Source organism: Anser cygnoides, chromosome 3 (assembly GCF_040182565.1).
Source record: "Anser cygnoides isolate HZ-2024a breed goose chromosome 3, Taihu_goose_T2T_genome, whole genome shotgun sequence".
NCBI classification, from domain to species: domain Eukaryota; kingdom Metazoa; phylum Chordata; class Aves; order Anseriformes; family Anatidae; genus Anser; species Anser cygnoides.
Genome location: NC_089875.1, coordinates 107731608 through 107751848, shown reverse-complemented (window position 1 = coordinate 107751848; position 20241 = coordinate 107731608). Strand labels below are relative to the sequence as shown.

At 44.0% G+C, this 20241-nt stretch overlaps 1 protein-coding gene across 2 annotated transcripts in view; it reads left to right on the top strand.

The window, feature by feature from the left end:
* Nucleotides 1–15498: 15498 nt before the first annotated feature.
* Nucleotides 15499–20241, top strand: part of ROCK2 (Rho associated coiled-coil containing protein kinase 2) — a 104020-nt gene continuing 99277 nt past the window's right edge. Inside the window, exon 1 of one of the 2 annotated variants that reach the window (XM_066994934.1) lies at nucleotides 15499–16141. In XM_066994934.1, coding sequence (XP_066851035.1) covers nucleotides 15980–16141 — 162 coding nt within the window. In that variant the 5' untranslated portion in view covers nucleotides 15499–15979. The remainder of the gene's footprint in view (nucleotides 16142–20241) is intronic. The other variant, XM_066994936.1, reaches the window with a different exon arrangement.

The window sequence follows — 20241 nt, the reverse complement described above, 5'->3', positions numbered from 1 at the left end:
GGTTAAAAGTTTTGCACAGCCAGATCGTCTTGTGCCTTCATTGTCTGTCTTCTCCCCAAATGGCAACTTGCTATTTCATTTTTGCATTGCTGTTCTGTTTTTTTCCTGGGGGGAGAGAGAGGGCTCTGTGTGTTGATTCACCTAGACTTGTTCAATAACTTGAGAAAATGTTTGCCATGAAATCTGTAACAATTTCCAGCACCGAATGAGGCACACTGAATGCCATGCATTAGGGTGGGATTTTGTTAGCTGACAATGCAGCATTTTGAACTACGTAGAAAGGAAATCAATTTTTACAAGGTAAGCATTTTGCAAATGTTAAGGCTGTTTTAAAAGGCAGAACGTACATCATCTAATTAGAACATTAGGGATTTTTGTTTGGAAGAAATCTCCTGTGATTCTGTTGTTCCTCCTTTGTGCAGGTTTTTGAGCTGTAGAATTATTTTTTTTAACTTCAAGCTGCACGATTATCACTGAAATGGGAGAAGCTCTAAGATGACAGTTCTGCTTGAATAATTTTCCTAAATACTTTGGATTGTTTCAATAAATGCGCCTACAGTGGAACAAATGGACTTTGGAAGATATTCTTGTTGTTATCTGAATACGTGCAGCATTATCCACTTGCGGTACTGGAAAGCAATGTCCTGCATGGGCTCAAGAAGTCAGCTAACTTGATGGAAAGATTAGACTTGGTCTGTAGGAAAAGTTGTTGAGCGAAGCTGAAACTCAATGCAAGTTACAAGCTTGCCTAAAAAGTAAATGTGATAGAATCTTACTCTGAGTTTGTATAATAATGCTGGATTTTTTCTGGCAGGTTATTAAGATAAAATATTTTTGTTGAGTCCCTATGTGTCTATTTTCAGCATATTTGTCTAAGCGTTTCCCTCATTATTTGAGGACTCTGCCTGCAATAAATTAGAAAACTCTAATAACATTTTTGTCTTTCCTTCAGTAAGAATGTCTGAGGATCTAAATGCATTAATCAGCAAGAACAACGGCCAAAATCTATAATTATAAAATGTCCTGATTTTGCTGACTCTGTAATTGGAACAAACTCCACAAGTTGCCAGTTCAGGCCTTATTTGGGATGGGAAATTACTCCCTGGGATTTTCAGTTGTGAACTGCAGTTTTTAAATAATGCAATTTGCGAAGAAGAGAGAAGATTAAATTATTAGTATCTTCCAGAAAGTACTTAAAAGACAGCAAATTCCTTCATTTTGAATAGTCTTTTGTTGTGTGCGAAGAGTTTTGTTTATAGGCAAAATTAAATCATAGTGATTTCAAAAGTTACCTTAGCTCTTGCTGAGGGCGGCCTGTTTGCTAGGCCCCGGCTATTCCTGGGTAGCTGGAGCTCATGGTGAGCTTCAAGCTATTGCCTGTTCCATCACCTCAGTGTCAGGCCTGGAACCTACGGAACCGCTCAAGTGTTTATCCAGAGCAGTAATCTGCTGGTTTGGGTTCCCAACAGTAATTTGTGAAAAGTTCATTGAATAAAGTAGACATGGTTGTGTATGGTTTATGTAACTCTCTACAAGGCTTCTCTGACATGTTTCCTAAAGGACTGTGATACCCATGTATGTCATGTAAAAGTCGATGTAAGTCATACTTAGTTCATAGAACCACCAAGGTTGGAGAAGACCTCCAAGATCGTCTGGTCCAACCATCCCCCTACTACCAACGTCACCCACTGAACCATGTCCCTAAGCACCGCGTCCAACCTTTAAGTTCCTCTGATGATGGCCTGAAGGCCTTCTGATGAAGTGGCCCTGTGGCTGTGTTTCCAAGCCCATGGGGATGTGTGGCAGCTTCTCACAGCATGCCCCATGAACGAGGGGTTTGTAGTCACCCCTCGAGTAAGGGATGAGGCTGTAAGAGACAATAATTAAATCCTCGAAGTTGTAACAGCAAATCCAAAAGATGAAAGCTCAGGACATTGTTAACCTTTTATTGACTTTTTTAGGCCTCTCATATTTTATGGCATCCTTCTTCAAAAGGAAGACTTGGCATTAGCACTTCAAATGGAAACTGTAGGAATCAAAAAATCTGCAAGAAGCTATTTGAATTCCTGGAACAGCTTTGCTTTCACTCCTTTGCAGATTCTCATGCAAATCCCGTACAGAACTGATTTTAGATAATGCAAGGGTCTTTTCCAGCCAGGCAAGCCATTTTGGTAGCATGGCTGTTGTTTTCCAAGGAACTTTTTTTTTTTTTTTTCATCTATGGCCACAAAAATGTCACAGACAGGTTACAGCAGTAGTTGCTTCTCTAACATGCTGCCAAAGTGAATGTCATGGAAAAAATGAAACAAGAATTTATGATATTTTTCTTGCAAAGTAGAAAGGTAGTGGATCAGATATAAAGTTTCAGCAAGCTGGTAAAGGGAAAATCTTTTTTTATATGGATTTTAATTAGAAGGCACACGTTCTTGAGAGGTTTGCTGGCTCCTAAATCTAGGATAACATTTGTGTGCACAAACTGTGACCTCAACATTAAAAGAGTTCATTTCCAAGCGTGAAAATAAAAGTTATCCATCAGGAGAAAAGTTCAAAGTCCAGTAAAAAAAAACATCTCAGAATTTATTGGGATAATAAAGTTTTAAAGGGGATTGTGAATTAGAGATGGCCCCGAACCTTTCAGTGCAAGCTAAGAAGCAAATACCTGCCAACTCGGAATAAAACGAGGTCAATAGGCCCCGTGTTTATTATACCAGTCATTAACAGTAAAAGTTGAAGCTAGATACAGACTTTTCTTAAGATCAAGATATCTGACTGAGACTTAGCGTGACCAAAATAACAGACAGCTGGGGCTCAGAAGAAAACATCAGCAAACGGAAAATTTCCCTTTGTTATTTGCAGCAGTAGCTGCTTGTAGGCACCTAACTACTCCTTTGTTTTCCTAACAAGCACTCACAAAGAAGTTCTTGAACGGGTACCTTTATGAAAAACATCCTACTAAATATTGCTGATAGAGGAAAAGTAAAATTCTAGCCTTTTGTCTGGAACTATGGAAGGCATGAAGCAATTTTGAAAATGGGAACACAATAAATATCTCTATGGTGTTACTGATAAGATCAATCTTTATGCAAGATGGGATGAGATGGTCTTCTGAAGTTCTCATCTGCTAGGTTGTATTCTGCCTGTGTTGTTGTATGGGAGGGCCCAAAAAATAGATTGCATACAGAATGGATGAATGAATGAACAAATGGACTCCTGTTTTCCCTGGCAAGAACCATGAGCATTCAGAAGATATTTTCCTGACCGTATGAAAGTACTCCGAGTAACACCAGGCACTACTATTTTCTGGGTGTGCAAGGATCAAAGCAAACTTCCCGGTGGTTATTCATGGAAGCAGAACTTCCTCTCCCCTGACACCTCAGAAAAGAAGGGGACGACGTTCATGTGCTGCCTCTACCCTTTACACTAAAGCAGGTTGCACAGAATCTGTAGCCTGGAACAGAGAACTGTGATTTCCTTTATAATGCTGCTCTCCATAAATTGTTAGGGATTCATTTTGTTAAAGCTTTATTTTGTTCTATGTAAGAGACAAAGTCTTGTGGCAAAACTCCCCTTGGAGCCAGATTTGACCTCAACTGCCCAGCAACATGAGCAAGGCACTCAAGGTGGGGAGAGGCTCTCCGAGCTGATGATTTCTGTCCTTATCTGGCTGAAGGTAAAACAAACACGTGTGAAATGATATAAAATGATCCCATCCTGGGCAAGTATTCATGAGAGAAATGCAGAGATCTGCCTCTAGGCCTGGGGATGAATTCTTCCTGTGGCTAGAGGTTCGAAGTAAAAGAAAATACTGCGAAGACATTAGCATTACCTCTCTTGAGCTTAAACATTTCTTAATTTCAGATTTTTTCTTAAGGAGATGAATAAAGGGATAAATACAAATATAGTGTTTCAATTACCAAATCTGACACGTATGTCAGCAGTCCCGATGCACAGATCAGTGGATTTGATTTGTTTGGAAAGTGTCATAAGCACTGACAGCCCTCAGCCAGTGAGTAGCACAAAAGAAAATGATGGATTACTTTACATTTATTGACTACTTAAAATTATTTTTTGTTTGTTTGTTTTCCAGTCTGAAAGACTCTAGACTCTATTAAAAAATCTACTGCAGATTTAAGCTCAGGAATCAGACTTCTTTTCAAGAAGGAATTAAATTTGTGACATTAAATGATTGTTTCATAGAGTCTTAAAAGCAAGCATCTTACAAATGAAAATATCTTTTATTGTCAATCTGAAAATACTGTTCTTTTATACCCAGAGAAAATACAGACGGTTACAATCTGGATAGAAGGGGTCAGACAGCTGTCCAGATAGTCTGTGTGCTATGGATGTCTCACTGAGAATCTGTTGCCTGGAAATGAAAACAAGAAAACAAAAACTGTTTACATAGAGGTTGCCTGCAAACTTCTCATGCATTTATGCTCCCTCAGCTGGCTCCATGCCTGCCTTCACTGGACTCTTGCTAAAAGTGACAAGTCGGAGCTATCGTTGTGGGATAAGGAGGGAAATCTGCTAAACTGTAGTGGTATTTTGAAGAGAAAATGGTATAGCTGTAAAGGAAAAAAAAAAAAATCATAAATCTGAACAATACCTGAAAAGCTTTTACCACCTTTGAAATCAAAAATTGATCAGAATGGTGTCTATTCAGTCAATTAATTGCTTCTGATCAGGAATATTCAGCAGTGTGCTTCATTGACACCAAATGACGGCTTTAAGTGGGTATGAGTAAGCTGTATAAATTACACATGGAACTGAATCGTTACACTTCTATATTTTGTATAGGTAATTCACGTTTTAAAAGTAACAATGGATTCACAATGGTAATAGTGTTAGCAGAAGAATTACTGAGATTCACTGCTGTGATCATCAGGCGGATGAGATTTGGGTATTCAGTTTCCAGGCAGAGAGAACCTCAGTGTTGGGTTCTCTAGGGACAGTTTCACTTACACATGCACCTGCGCATCCAACCACATCTGCACATCCCACCACCACCATGTCGCCCTGCCACCAGGCAGATAATTTCTCTGTTCTGTGCCCATTTACAAAATAGGGGTGACTACCTTGATCTCCTTTGCAAACTACTATCAGCTGTGCTCTGCAATGAATCCTAAGTCCTCATCAGCTTCCACAGGCTGCAGATCCTACAACACGGACTTCAGGCTGTGCACCCTGAAGCAGCCGTGGGAGTGCCAGGACCATCTCCTAAGATGCCCTAGGAGAGCATCCTCTCAAAGACAGCTCTGGAAATGCCTCTGCTGTCTTCAGGGATCCTGCTCCAGGGCTTACCGATGCTCTCAAACTTCACTGCACAACCACTAAGAATTTAAATTGCAAAATAATTCAATGTTCCAAGCACATGATCAAAATTAGCATTTTACCGACAACTGCAGTTGAGAACCAAAAATGTACAAATGCACAAATAAATGTTCCTTGTTTTAATTTTACATAGACATGTTTTGTTCTTTTTTTCCTTTGGTGCCCCATCTTTCTTGTATTATGAGACAGGAGAATATGCAACATCTGATTAATCTTCAGTAACCTGCACAATGACAGAATTGTTCCCTCTCTAGGTTAAATAATCAGACACTTAAAAAAAGCTGGGAGATAACCTCAACCCTTTCCTCCTCCCTCTGTCATGTCCCAATATGTCGTTTTTACAGTGGCCAGATAGGAACTGAAATAGATCCTTTCGTCATCATAACTGGCCTGACATAAATCCTCTAAGCAGCTTGGACTGCTGCGGAGTTTTGAGGGAAATGTTGGAGAAAAGGAAGAGAGGAATGATCCCTATTTCTTATGCCTTTACCAGCTCTGCCAGCCCCGTCCCCAGCCCCAGGCCACCAGAGGGCTGTCCAAGCCCACTCTGACTCCACCACCTCGCTCAACATTTCTTGTGAGCTGCAAAATCCTCAGCATCAAGCATTTCAGTTGAAAACACCGTATATATGGAATATATCCTGTATATACCACAGTCTAGGGAAAATGTTCGGAAACTGCTGACCTGAGAAGATGCTATGCAATGCTGCTGTGCTGCACAGATCCAAGGCAGCAGATCACAACATTTCCAGTTGAACAGTTTTCTACTGTGAAATTCTAATTTGGTGGAAAGAAACAGCTTCCCCCTGATGCCCAGCTGCTGTTTTCCTCTCAACACATCAGGCACCCAAGTCTTTCTGCCATCCCAGGTTCCAAGGCTTCCAGCGGCCCGGCTGCCTGCAATACCTGTTGTGGGAGAGTCCTGAGCAGCTGCTTGGAAAATTCTGAAATGCCCAAATTTCATCCTTTTCTAAGTGAAATCTCTTCGTATTTCCATTCGGGAAGCGTCACACTTCCAGCATTTGCTTCTGACCTGGAACTCTGACGTACTGTAACACCTCCTGCACTCCTATCGACTCCTGCTAGATATTTATTTATTTATTTATTTTGTTTCCTATGTTTTCACTTGTGTGTTGTGGCATAGCACAAACTATTTAAACTACTGAACAAGTAGCAGTGACAAGGATACTTCCTTTTATTAGTTTTAAATTAGTTGATCCAAAAAGGGTGGCAATTTAATACTGAATTTAATACCATTTCCCCTCCTCCATGGACAGGCTGTTGGACCAGACCAGATGAAAGGGGCTGAAAAGAGGGGAAAAAATTGGTAAGCTGAAGAACTAAGCATTAGTTGTAAGCAATATAATACGTGTTGTGCCCCAGTAGAACAGCATTATTAATGAACCCTAATTTATAGCCCTGGCTGGGTAGAAAGGTCAAATTCTTATACTTAAAAAAAGATTTAAAAATGCATTTTAATTTAGGTGCAAAAGAAGCAGCACAGAGTTTAAAAGTGGTAGCAGTTAAGAGTTTGGATGATTTATTTATTTATTTTAATAGCTAATTCCCTGGAAAATGTGGTTTCAGTCATGCCTAAACTATTTGCTTTGAGTTTGCTGAATGGTTTTGTCTGGAAAAAAAAAGAAAAAAGAAAAAAATAAAAAAAAAGGAGGAGGTGACCTCTGTTGGAGGAAAGTCCCCAGTTACCACCAGTTCACTGATCAGAGCATTTCTGTAGGTAGCAGAGCCCCCTCCGCACAGGGTGTCCTGAGGCAGGGTACACCCAATCCTTCCTGCTCCCGCCCTGATGTTGCACAGGGTGGGAAGCCACCATTCTTGTGCTCCTCCTCACCGACACCACGAACTTGGTGCCTTTGTGCAGGGGAACAGCTCCAGCATGAAGAATTTCCCCGTTCTTCCACTCCAGGGATCCTCAGTCTTTGGGCAACTTCCTAAAGAGTAGGGTTCTGCTTCAAATTCCCTTGGCCACAAGTAGGATTTCCTTATCCCGAGTATCTCTGCGCTATGAGATAAAAAGCCATTGTCACTCTTCTTTCAAGCATCCAGAGCAAATGGTCTGCATTGCTCAAGCAGAACTTTGGTCTGTGCAAAGCAATCCCCCCAGGTTATTTTCCTTCAGCAAGGAAAACAGTCAGTTTGGTTCCATCCAAACCATGCTGGTTTTGTTATATTCATTGTGGCTTTTGAACAAAAATGCCATCTTCGCAAAGTTTTTGAGTGGTCGTGAAATCGTTTAGTTTCACTTTCATCCAGGCCTTACTACTCTTTTTACCAGCTGTTAGGACTACAGCTACAGAAACAAATAGCTGAAAGCGACTTGGAGGGCTCCCGACCCCAGCCCCTGCCCTTCCAGTCACCGCATCACACAACCCTTCAGAAACGTACTGCTCCTGCCGAACGCAATTACTTTCCTGCTGCTTCACTCGGATGAAGGCAGTACTAAAACCTCATTGCTCGTAGCTAGGAGGTTCTTATTTCCAATCTAAATCTATTTGTAGCCAGTTTACATGCATATGTTCGTCTGTCAGCATTGCTCTGTAACTTAAACAGCTCTTAGGCTCCTTGGCGTTGACTTCGTTGGTGTACCTACAGAGACCACCATACTCTCAGTCACCCATATGCTGCACTTCACAGTCACCTCATATAAAACAGGCTCCCGTGGTCCTTTACCTCTGCCCAATTTCCCATTTCAGTTCCTCTCATTCGACACATGAATAGAGCTATTTATGTCCCCGTGGTGGTTTTACTTCATCTTGGCCTTACCCTATCTTACTAGAGTATCTGTTAAATTTTAGAGTACCGCTTACGCATTTTAATTCCACAGTGCTACCAGCTAACACAGCCTGAGGTCTTTCTCCTCAGCTGTTTCCAAATGATAAGCTCCCACCTTATAACAGATTTTTTTACTACTCCCAAAGAGCACATTCCACTACAGACCGTCCTATTTAATTACATCCCATTTCTGTCATTCCCACCACTGAGATGATCCAGTTCTCCCAAGCAATATCCCAGCCCTCGACCCTCTGTTGGTGCTGTCTTATGACTTTGTGCAAATAACCAAGATCATCAGCGCACTCCTTGATTTCATGCTGTTAAACAAAAAGGTTAACTCAAAAATGTTTAACAAGTCTGACCAAGACTGGTCCTTTTAATTCCGACCAATGTGAATTTCCAATGATTCCACAAAAACCCTTCTATTTCACCCCATAAGGCATTTCTGTCTACAGTCAGTTCTTTGTAGTTCTAGAATAGCATGTTACCTTCAGGAATATTTTATGGATGATCTCCTATAGAGAATGTATATGAAAAGTTCCCTTATCAATTCATATAATCTCCAGCTTTACCATATCAAATTATTTTATTGAAGACATGGTAAATGAGCGGCACTTCCCCCCCCATTATTTTATATCTGCACTAGTACCTGTTTGGTTTCATTGGGTGCTCTCAAACCTACTCTTTGCTTACAGTGGGAGGGACTTTGCTCCCCCAGCCATCATCTACAGGTTCAGGGAAACAAGAGATATGGGAAGCCCGACTGGCACTGAAGGCTGAGGCAAAAATGTTGTTGAGTGCCTCAGCCTTCTCCATGCCTGTCGTTACCAGCTCTTCCTTCTCGCTTATCAGAGGGAATATGGTCTCCTTGTCCTTTCTTTTCTGGTCAATGTACCCAGAGAATCCCTTCTTGTTATTCTTTGGATCCCTTGCCAAGCTCAGTTCCATCCGTGCCTTCACTTTCCCGATCCCATCCCTGCACATCCAGACAGCATCCCTGTTCTCTGCCCAGGCCATGTGTCCCTGCTTCCACTGCCTGTGCATTTCGCTCTTGCACCTCAGTTTGACCAGCAGGTCCTTGCTCAGCCATCCTGGCTTCTTGCTTTCCCTACTTGATTTCTTACGTACGGAGATGGAGAGCTCTTGTGTGTTAAGAAAGTGTCCTTAAAGAATTGCCAGCTCTGATCAGTTCCTCTGTCCCTAAGGACAGTGTCCCAGGGGATCTCATCCACAAATTCTTTAAGCAGCTGGAATTTCGCTCTTCTAAACTTCAGGGTCCTGACTTTGCTCTTTGCCAGGCACATATTCCTCAAGACCAGGAACTCAACCAGAGCATGGTTTCTACAGCCCAGACTGCCTCCTATCTTCACCTCTTTAATGAGTTCATCCGCATTAGTGAGCACCAGGTCCAGTAACGCTTCTCCTCCGGTTGGTTTGTCTAATACCTGGGCTCCTGGGTTGCTCACAGCCTGCTGTGTGGCTTTTCCAGCAGACATCCAGGTGGTTGAAGTCCCCCATCAGGATGAGAGCCTGTGAGCATGATGCTTCCCATAGCGGAAGCAGGAAGGCCTCATCAACAGGCTCCTCTTGATCGGGTGGCCTGTAGTAGGCCCCAACCACAAGGTGTCCTTTGTCAGTCCGGTCCTTAATTTTTACCCACAAGCTTTCAGCCTGTTTGTGGCTGTTTCTCAAAGGCAGCTCTTTGCAATCTCCCCCTCCCCTTGTAGCCCTCAATTGCAGCGTTCCAGTTCTTAAACAAGACTGTCCTTCTTGCTGGACAAAATGAGAAAATAAGCAAACTGCCTGTGTCTGGTTATTCTATTTTTCTTTCCCTCCTTCCCTATGCAGTTGTGACTTTTCTGCTTGACTCTGCTGTTGTTTAAATACAAAATTACACAATTTCTCCAAGCATGTAAACTTGTATCTGCAAAGCTATGTCTTCACTAGTATGCTCATGACTGTTTTAATGCCTATTTTACGACCTCTGCAAGCTCCCCAAGAGCAGGCACAGCAACCATAGTTGTTTACCCCCCAGCATCAGCTAGACTGGCTTGTTTTCCCCACAATTCACAGTAGCTAAGTCCTGATGAAAAACAGATCGTAGGAATGACAGTGCTAGTATGGAGATACATAATGTGGGCATTCAGAGATGCACACAGAACTGCAGCAATACTCATCTTTATTTAGCCTCTTATATACGAGTCATCTTCCACTGGCATTTCACCCTAATAGCCGGGAGTGTTTGTTGCCCAGGGTTTTACTGTCTCTCCAAGCCAGTTGCTGCATACTCATGGCTAAAAGCCAGATCAGAGGAAGGATTTACATGACTACAATGGATTTTACACCAAAACCCAAGAGTGCAATCCAAATATAGTCTTCTCAATTATTGTCTAGCTAAGTTTTCTTACTAACTGTCTGATTCTCCTCTTGCTTTATATAAGCAGCCTATTTGCCCAACTCTGGACTTTGGGTTCCATTTTGGGAGGCAGATATTTAAATGTTTGATCTGAAATCCAGGATAAATTATCAAAAACGCTTATATTCATATTGGTATGTGTTCACTAGAAGAGGCAAGTATTACAGGCATGCAAGTGGCAGGAGTGAATTGATCCTCTTTGTCTCCTCATCAGAATTAAAAGCAGGCTGAAACACCTTTGAGAAGCTGTGGCCAGCACTTCTGAGGGACCAGCAGCTTTGCACTGTGCACGCTTCCAATTTTTCAGCCTTTACAATGTGTCACACAAGGGACACACCAGAGATGATGCATGCAGCAGAAATAAGAATAGCAGAAATGCTCCTCAGCTCTAGTGTACCGTGAGCAGCCTACTGACAGCACAATGGGGAGGATTTCATAAATCAGCGCAGCCCCTTGAACTGCTGTGACTCATGTCTACGGGCTGTAGAGCTCCAAACTTTAGGCTAAATGTAGAAAGCAGCAAAAGAAATCTTTAGGACACTTTGTCCTTGCTTTCCAAATTATGCTTACTACATGTTTCCTCCCGAGATCTGCAGCACAGAATCTAGCACATCAACATCACGTAAGCATTTCAATTAACCTACATTCATGGTTTCACTTTGGTCTTCCCGATGCATCCAAGAGACTACAAAACTACCTTATTATCGAAAGCCACCGTAGCTAGCTGGGGAAAATTATGTAACACATGAAATCAGAGAGGCAGAGGCGATGTCCTGCATTATCAGGACACACCCAGTCCTTACACAGCCACTTTACCTTTTCTTTCACACCTCCTTTACCTGATCTGTTGGTATTTGTGATTTAGATTACTGACTTCTAGAGAGCAGACAGTACCGAATAATATTTCTGCATTTATCTGCTAGCAGCATATGCTGTTTGAAAGAGTGGAAAGCTATAATAAGGCATATTTGTCGGAGACATACATTTCTTCGCAATCAGAATCAGCAGATGTAGGCCTTCACCTATAAAGTTTACAAAATGAAGATATTTTCTTTAACATTTGCTTGATTACTTTGGTTTGCATTTAATTATACAGATGGCTGAGTGGTTTTGTAATTTTATAGCTGGCCTGTGCCAGTGATTGATGTGGTGGTGTCATTCTTACTGAGGGCTGGTTTGGAAATGCATCGGCTTTGAAAAGCTGCTTGTATTTAAAGCTGCTAGTTGCAATTCAACAGAGGCCGTATCATGAACTAAAAGAAAAAGAACATTAAAAAATGCTTTTTCTGCGTGTGTACTTTGCATAACTAAAATATTTGCACCAAGACAACAGTGGAATCAGAAAATCAACAGCGATGATGACTGTGGCTGACTATTTAACTTTACAGCTCCCTTAAAACATGTCCTCTTACATTTCCCAGATACAAAGTCATGTACCTTCCTTACCGTCTGTTTTCATTAACCTGAAATCATGAAAAAAGGCTTAATTTTTAATCCAGAAGAAACAAATTTTTAATCCTTAGACCGATTAAACACTACCATGTGAGAAAGAAAAAATAAAAATAAATTAAACAAACAAAATGTATATTCCTTTCCTTCCCTATTTCATATCTATGAATCTAAAAATAAAGCACCTGTTATGCTTGTGAAATCAATGTAGATCATTTTCTGGAGGCGGGATGACAATCTTTAGCTGTAACCTCTAATGTCCCAAGACCTCATTACCTAAAACATGGCCTCTTGCCCTATTTTCGTCACGACAACTGACTGCGATGTTCAAGCTGTCAGAGCAGTGCCTTGGGCTCCCAAAAGGGGAGGGCTGACAGCTGCACACCTTTGCCTGTAGCAGTTTGTCAGAGCTTAGGCTTGGCAGATTTCAAAGACCGTGTACATGCTGGACTATTTGTTTTACTGTCCTTCTTACTCTGTTGTCACAATGATGAGGGTGGTGAGGCTCTGGAACAGGCTGCCCAGAGAAGCTGTGGATGTCCCATCCCTGGAAGTGTTCAAAGTTGGGTGGGATGGGGCTTTGGGCAACCTGATCCAGAGGAAGATGTCCCTGCCCATGTAGATGCACCAGGTGATCTTGAAGAGTCCCTTTCAACCCAGAGCATTCTTTGATTCTGTGATGAGAGTCCACTAACGTCTCTACACAGAAGTATTACATGAGATCATTGGCAACTCATATGTAAAATCCAACCACATGAGGTGTTACATCTAATTTTTAGGCACCTTACCAATTAGCTGAATCTACTCCCCCCTCCACAGTGCTCTTATGCTCTTTCTGCATGGATGGTAGAGAGCGGAAGCCTAGGAAGAAGGCTCACAAAAGCCGTAAGAAGCCAGCTGAAAGTGCTAAGAACAGAGCAGCCCCTTCTCCTAAAGCTGATGCACACGTGAGTGGCTTGTCTCCTTTCTCCTCTTTTGCAATAGCTGGTAGGTAAAGCATGTCTGAGGTCCAGATTCAAATTCCTTGTCTTCCTGAGAGGCCCTGATCCCTCTGGAAGTACCCTGAAGGAACAATCTGGAATGGAATGGAATGGAATAGTTCAGCTGGAAGGGACCTTCAAAGATCATGGAGTCCAACTGCCTGACCACTTCAGAGATTAATAAAACTTAAAGCATATTATTGAGGGCATTGTCCAAATGGCTCTTGAACACTGACAGGCATGGGGCATCAACCACCTCCCTAGGAAGCCTGTTCCAACATTTAACCATCCTCACACCTGAAGCTGGTGACTCCTAATCCACAGCCCTGTGGATTAAAAGTGTGTGACACTCCTACAGGGGCTGTACTGGGGGATTAAAAATTGCTTTTCACGAGGCACTGAAGCTGATCAATGTTCAGCTTACCAGCTTCTTATGAATTTGCTTATAAAAACACAGACTTCTGAAAAAGGTCAACAGCAAACTCATGAGTGCTTCAGGACACCTAAGAGATATTTGGATTTAGACACCTAAAGAGTTAAATGGCATCCCAGGGAGGAGAGATAGAGAGAAGTCTCCAGCTGTGGATTCACATGCTTACAGCTGCAGTCTGCTTTCAGAGCACCCTGGGAGTCTTTGGCTTTGCCTTGCAAAACACGGTTAAGTAACAGTTGACAATTCACTGCAGCAGACTTCAGAACCATTGTGCATGGACTAAATAAAGCCAGTTCTTCCTTAAATGCTATCAGGGATAGGTGTTATCCTATGAGATATATGGTACTATAGACAGAAAAGGTAGAATTGCAAAAACACCACACAAGGTGGTGTTATTTTTCCTTTAGGACACCCGTATCAATTTGCTCAACTAACATGTTAAAACAGTGTTTTCCCAAATACCAAGCCTACAAACTGAGAGCAGGATCTGACTTTCAAAGTGCTCTTTCTGCCACTTAATCATTTATAACCAGTAATAAAGATCTTGCTGTTAGAACTGAGCTGATGATTTTGTTGAGGATTTGTGCCGTACAAAGGAATTCAGCTGATGCTGCCATTGTAAATTTGTCTCTCTAACATTAACAGAGTAAAACTTGTTTCGTCAGTAAGCAACTATGTCCTGAAGGCTGGAGGAATAGATCTATTGGGCAAGAATTTCAAGAAGGGACTGTTTCTACACACTCACTTTTGAAGTTGCAATCGCACCTTTTTTTTTTTGTATGCAAAAAGGGCTGTTACGCTTATTTAAGAATTTCTTTGTTACGGTCATTTAAACGCTGCCCTAAATAATGTCCATAAATCATATGAGCTAGATAAAGTATAGATTAGTTTTGACAAACGTTATAGATTAAAAAAAGGAGGAAAGAGACACAGCTTGCCTACAGTCAATGGGAAACTGATATCTTCAAATCATCTGGTGCTTGACTCAAAGCTCACTGAAATCACCCCAAAGATTCCTGTTGACATTAACAAAACCCAGCAGGTTGATCACTGGAAATATGTTGCCCACATTTGGTCTTTTGTCCCAACCTATTTAAATCTCTTTAAAAAAAAGCAAAGATACACATTTCTGCTCTGCCGCTTACAAGAAATTAGCCTACTCACTTACAAGTAGGCCATATGGGAAGAAATTATGTTTAAGTAATTTAGAGTTTCTAAGGGCTGAAGTGCTAGCTCATGTAACTTCACAATGCTACCAGCATCCACATCCTATTCCTGGTGGAATCCCTTGGACCTACATCTTTTATCTTGTCTCCACGTAAACCACTCGAGCAAATTTTGTGAGGTTTTGGGGCGCATGTTACAGCGAAGTGGGTCCTGATCTGTTTTGGGGATGAGGTAGCCCTACAAAATAAATAAAAGAACATCTCCCAAACGTATTTTCACTGATTCCTTCAGAAAACCCAAACTCCTGAAGGAATCTCAGTGAAAGAAATGTGAGTTTGACATGCACAGATGCGATTCGGGGACTTTGGCCCAGCCGACTGCCCAGCGCAGCCTGGCGCTGAGGCTGGGGCTACCAGACACCCAGAGCTGAACCCCCCTGGAACCGGGGGCTGCTGGCCTCCAGGGTCCTGACTCAGAACGCGGCACGGGGTGATCTCACTCCAAACCACGCGAGTGAGTCACGTAGTGACTTCTCTTTGAATCCATCTCCTCTTCCTTTCAAGCCGAAGCATTTGCCCGTTTTTCTGACATCAGCCCGCTGCCATCCAGCTATCAGCAAGCCAACAGGACAGCGTGGTCCTTTCCCCCTTTGCAAGACACGAGCTCTGCCTGTTGTCTGGAGGTTCGTGCGCCGCGCCAATAAGCACACAGAGTCGGAATCCACACGAAAGTCTTTTAATTCTTCAGGGTTTCATATTTTTTTTTCCAAGTTGTGGGACTACGTGCCCCTTCCCCACCACACCCCGCAGCCCACCTCCTCCTCACCCCCTCAGCTCAGCTCTTTTTCCCCTCATTTTTCTCTTCACACCCACGAAAAGCTCTGACCCCCCACCCCACCCCGCGTCCCCACAGCCTCCGGGCCCGGGGTCCCTTCGCTGGGAGCCCCCTGAGGGACGAGAGACAGCGACGACGAGCCCCCACCCCGTCAGGGCCGGGGAGCGAGCCCCCAGCAAGGCGGCCGCCGGCAGCGCAGCCTTGTGGGTAATGGAGGCCGCCTCACGGGGCCGGGCCGGGGGCGGGCGCGGCGGCAGGGGAAGAAGGGGAAGAAGGGGCAGCGGCGGCCGCCTCAGCATGGACTGAGCGGCGAGGGCGGCTCGGAGGGAGCGGGAGCGGCTCAGGGGAGGCAGCCCCGGCGCTGAGCGGCGGGAGGAAGGGAGCCGCTCGCCCCGCTTCTCCCTTCCTTCCCTTCCCCTCCCGGCTTCCTTCATGGCCGGGCGGCCGCGGGGCGGCCCAACCGCGCCGCGCTAGGCCCCGGAGCGACCCCTCGCCGTCTCCTCCTCCTCCTCTTCCTCCTCCCCGGCAGCGAGAGGGGAGGCGTCCCGCCGCCGCCGCTGGGCGAGCCCCGGCAGGATGAGCCAGCAGCAGCCGCAGCAGCAGCAGCAGCAGCAGGCGGCGAAGATGTCGGCGGCCCCCCTCCCCGACTCGGCGGCGGGGATGCTCGAGGGCCGCCAGAGGAAGCTGGAGTCCATGATCCGCGACCCGCGCTCGCCGGTCAACGTGGAGAGCCTGCTGGTGAGGGGATGGCGGCGGGGGGAAAGGGGGGGGGGGGGGGGGAACAAAGGCAGCGCCTCGGCAGGCGGGGAGGAAGGAAGGGAAGAGCTCCGGCATCCCGCAGGAGGCTGAGCGGGGACGGGGAAGGCTCCTTCCCGGCCCGAGGGGGACGTGGGGCCCCGAGGAGGGCAGGGCAGGGGGTGGGGGGCACGGCGCCGTGCTTCAATACCAAGCTAAAGGTTGGGGTAACGTTGGGGGGAGACGCCTGTGGGAAGCCCGGAGACGCCTGTGGAAAGCCCGGAGCCGCAGAGGGAGGCGGCTTTGCTTCCAGCATCGCTCCCACCCTTCCCTTTCGCGCCTCCCGAGCGCCGTGTGTGTGAACTGAGCGAGTACCTGGCTTTGTGCGAGCTGCCAAACCTCGCCGGAACGCCGCCCGCCAGCGCCGGGCTCGGCCGCCCGCTGCCCAAACCTGCCCCTGGGGAAGGGGACCTGCCTCACGGAGCCTCTGTCGGCCCCGGGGTCCCGCGGGGTCCCCTTGGTTTTCCTGCCTTTGGCCCCGTCTCCTGTGGCAAGTCGCATTTTTCGGCGTGAGTGCGTGAAACTGAATTTCCTTTAGCGAGAAATCCGTGCCCTCAGGAAGGAGTGGGAAGGGAGTTACGTTTCCCCATTTAAAACATCTCAACCCTGGAAAAGGCCGTGAGAGCCGCCCCGCTTTATTTTTATTAATACATTTTAAAATCTGAATCTCTGGGTCTTCAGGCCTGATATTTCCAATCTTTCCCAAGATTTCCAGTGTGTCCCAGTGAAGAGGAACAGAAAAGGGGGCAAGAATCCCAGCCTTTCCAAGAGTTCCTCAAGGCACTTACACTGAGCCTTTCTCTCTCTCTTTTTTTTTTTCTCTTTCAAATGACTCAGTTCTGTTTGGCCAAAAATACAGGAACTGACTGAACAGTATGTATGCCTGTGCTGTGTGGAGAATATAGGAATTTCCTATAACATCTGAAAAATGTCGTTCTCAGGGCTTTAGTGCTGCATTATTCCTCTCGTAGACGTTCAGAGGCGTAACGAGGCGTATTACCCATAGCAGTCAATGAAGGGGAGGTGGGAAACAGCGCTACATATCTAGCTAGATTCAGATAAGTTCTAGCCTAGGCCAAAGCAAAGAGAGCTGCCTCTGGGCTTCGCTCCCAGCGTTTTCACATTGGTATTTTGCTAGGAAAACTTTGACCTGTGGCCAAAAAAGAGCAGTTTAAAAATAGTACAGTCGTTCTGAAAAATGCATCAGGTTAACGTTTAACCCCAGCAGACTTTTTCACACTCTGCTTTTATACTCAATGGAGTGTTACTTTTATTCTCTTGCCTCCCGTGGCTTGGACATGGATTAGATACACTGAAAACTGTTTAAGTTTCTGAAAAGAAATTCTAATTGCAAAAACTAGGATGCTTAACACCTTTTTTTTTTAAATATGTGTTTTGTAATTTTATAGTGTAGACCAGTTCGTGTAATACATTGGACAAATCAGTAAACCGTGGAGGTATCCTAACTGGATTGTAAATGCATATTTTTGTAGCAAAGTCCATCAGTTTATTCTCTGCACTCTCTCTGTAAGTATTGTTTAAATAATTAACAGCAAGGAAAATACAACGTTAATGAATCAAGTTTCCTAGTTTCGCATTCTGCATGCCTATGTATGAAATAATAAATTGGTTAGGCTTTTTTATTGACCTTATGAAATTTGCAGTGGATTTCCTGTAAAAGCCTTGGGGCTTTGGTATTGTTGCTTTATGCTATTTGACATTAATTTTGTATCAGCATTTTAGGCTGCCTATTGCAATCCAAATATGAAAAAATCATATTCAAATTGCAACACTTACTTGTTTGGTAAACAGCTCACTTTCAGTGTAAATTATCGTAAGTGGAAATGTGTTTTCGTTTAAAAGTAGAAATACAGCAACTGAAACTAAGAGTCAGGGAAAAGGTCTTAAAAAGACTGGCTGGAATGCTACTATTTCATCCTCCAAAAATAACATAACCAAAACTAAAAATGTGGAATGGAATTCAAAATGGAATTCATTTCCTTACGCTGTAAAAAGTCATAAACAGCTGCTATTCTGCGTTTCGTGTGCGTGTTTTATTTTTGGGAAGCTGTAAAAAGCGAAAAAGTAACTGTTAATCTACAACACATGCTGCAAATTTGAACAAAGTGAAAAGCAGAGGTAATAAGCTGTCTTTCTCTAGATATCAGTTCCGTTGCCTATCAGGAGCTAATTTATGCGGTGGCTGCAAACGAGGAGGCTTTCTTTGTGTACCTTCCTCACCACACTGTCTGCTTCTTCAACAGCAGCATCTATGAGGCCAGATAACTGATTATTTCCCTCCACCCCTGTATGGCTCCAAGAGACCATTAGATTTTTCTAGTATGGCCAGTGCTATATTATATGACTTACTACTTCGCTATTTTGCCTGTATTAAGCATAATCATTTGTGATTGAATAAGATTTATCTTTGGAGAAGACACATAGCCTCAATTCAGAGCTCACCATTTAGTTTGTCGTGGTAGCTAACTTGCGAGGGCAGAATTTTTAAAATACGCAAATTGAAATATGTGGCATGCTTATCGCCATCCTTTTCCTGCTAAATTAAGAAAAAAAAAAAAGGTTACCATAGAGAACTTATTAAGGTGGTTCAGATGCATAGCCTGTGCTGCACTTGGTGGGTTCTTCTGGTTTTGGTTTGATAAAGAGCTGAAAATGAAAACGGCAGCACTAGAGCTGTGTACATGATGCCATTGTAGGCTCAAGCGAGAACCTCTACAAAGGAAAGTGGTTTCTGCAACCTTATTTAGACATCTGGTGACTGTTCTTTTTCTCATTGTAATATGCTGAAAGCCTCTGTTGCCTGTGCTAAGATAAATAAGTTTTTTGTTACACCTCTGTGATACAGTCTTATTCTTTTTGGTCCTGTTGCAGCAGTTATGAAAACCTTTTTGGTATATCACGTTTAGATTGCGCAGGTTGGTTGGTAAAACTACTGTATTCGTGTGACTTGCTCCTCTGCCAGTTTGTGTCATCCGCTAATTCTGTGAAGTGACGCTTTTATGTGCGCTGCATGTACACATTGATGATCGTGTTAAATGGCATTTGACCTTGGGTGATCTATAAGAAACCCTACTATAAATACAGTCCTACTGAATGATTCTGAGCTGCCAGCTACGTTGAAGAAGAGCTTAACAGTTCTCAAATACATGTGCTGCTTTTTTTATTTGCATATATGCTCTACCTACAGTGTAAATGGAGCTGTTTTATATAGTATCGAATACGTGTTATTTAAGGGTGCATTGATAAGCGTTATCTGAAGACTGAATGTTCTCCAAAAGGAGAGCAGACAGGTCAACGTGGGCTGTGCAAAACTAATCCAGACTTCCCTTTCCTTGCCCCGTGTCACTGTGCGACTTCAGTACGTGCTGGACTCGAGCGCAGAATTTCGGGGTGGTGACGAGCAGCTCCCATAAATCTTACCAGCAGCTGGGGAGAGAAAGGAGCTCGTGGCTGCCTTTTGTTCTGTGAAGTGCAAGCCCTGGTGTTTTAGCGTTATGCTTCGGCCTCGTCGTGGTGGTGTGAGCCGTCGTGGTGGTGTGAGCTGTCAGGAGAAGCAGTGCTCGCTGTCAGGCAGTGATCACAGTGCCGGCTGTGGGCATGTTTGTGGCACGCTGCAGAGCAGGGAGGCGGTTGGAAGAGGTGTGCTTCAGTGTCTTGGAATATACATGCCTTAAAATTGGGGAAAAAAATGCCTTTTTGTTTCTCTGTTAAGATAAAATTGATGGGTAAATGCTGTATTTACGCTAGTTTGGACAGGAATAGAAGTTCAGAGAAAATTAACCTTGCCATCGAGACCCTAGAGCGTTGCTCCTGATGAAAAATGTGTTACCGGTACAGCTGTGACTGTCACCCTTTCAGTAGATGTCTCTGCAGCTGTCTCACCACCTGGATGGGTACCAGTGTGACACCAGCAGTGTTATCTTAGCAGATCGCTCAGCTGAGCTTTCTTCGTATGTGGTCTCCAGGTCTTCATGGCTGACATGCATCTATCCTGTTGCAGGATTTTGGTTTTAGGAGCTTTC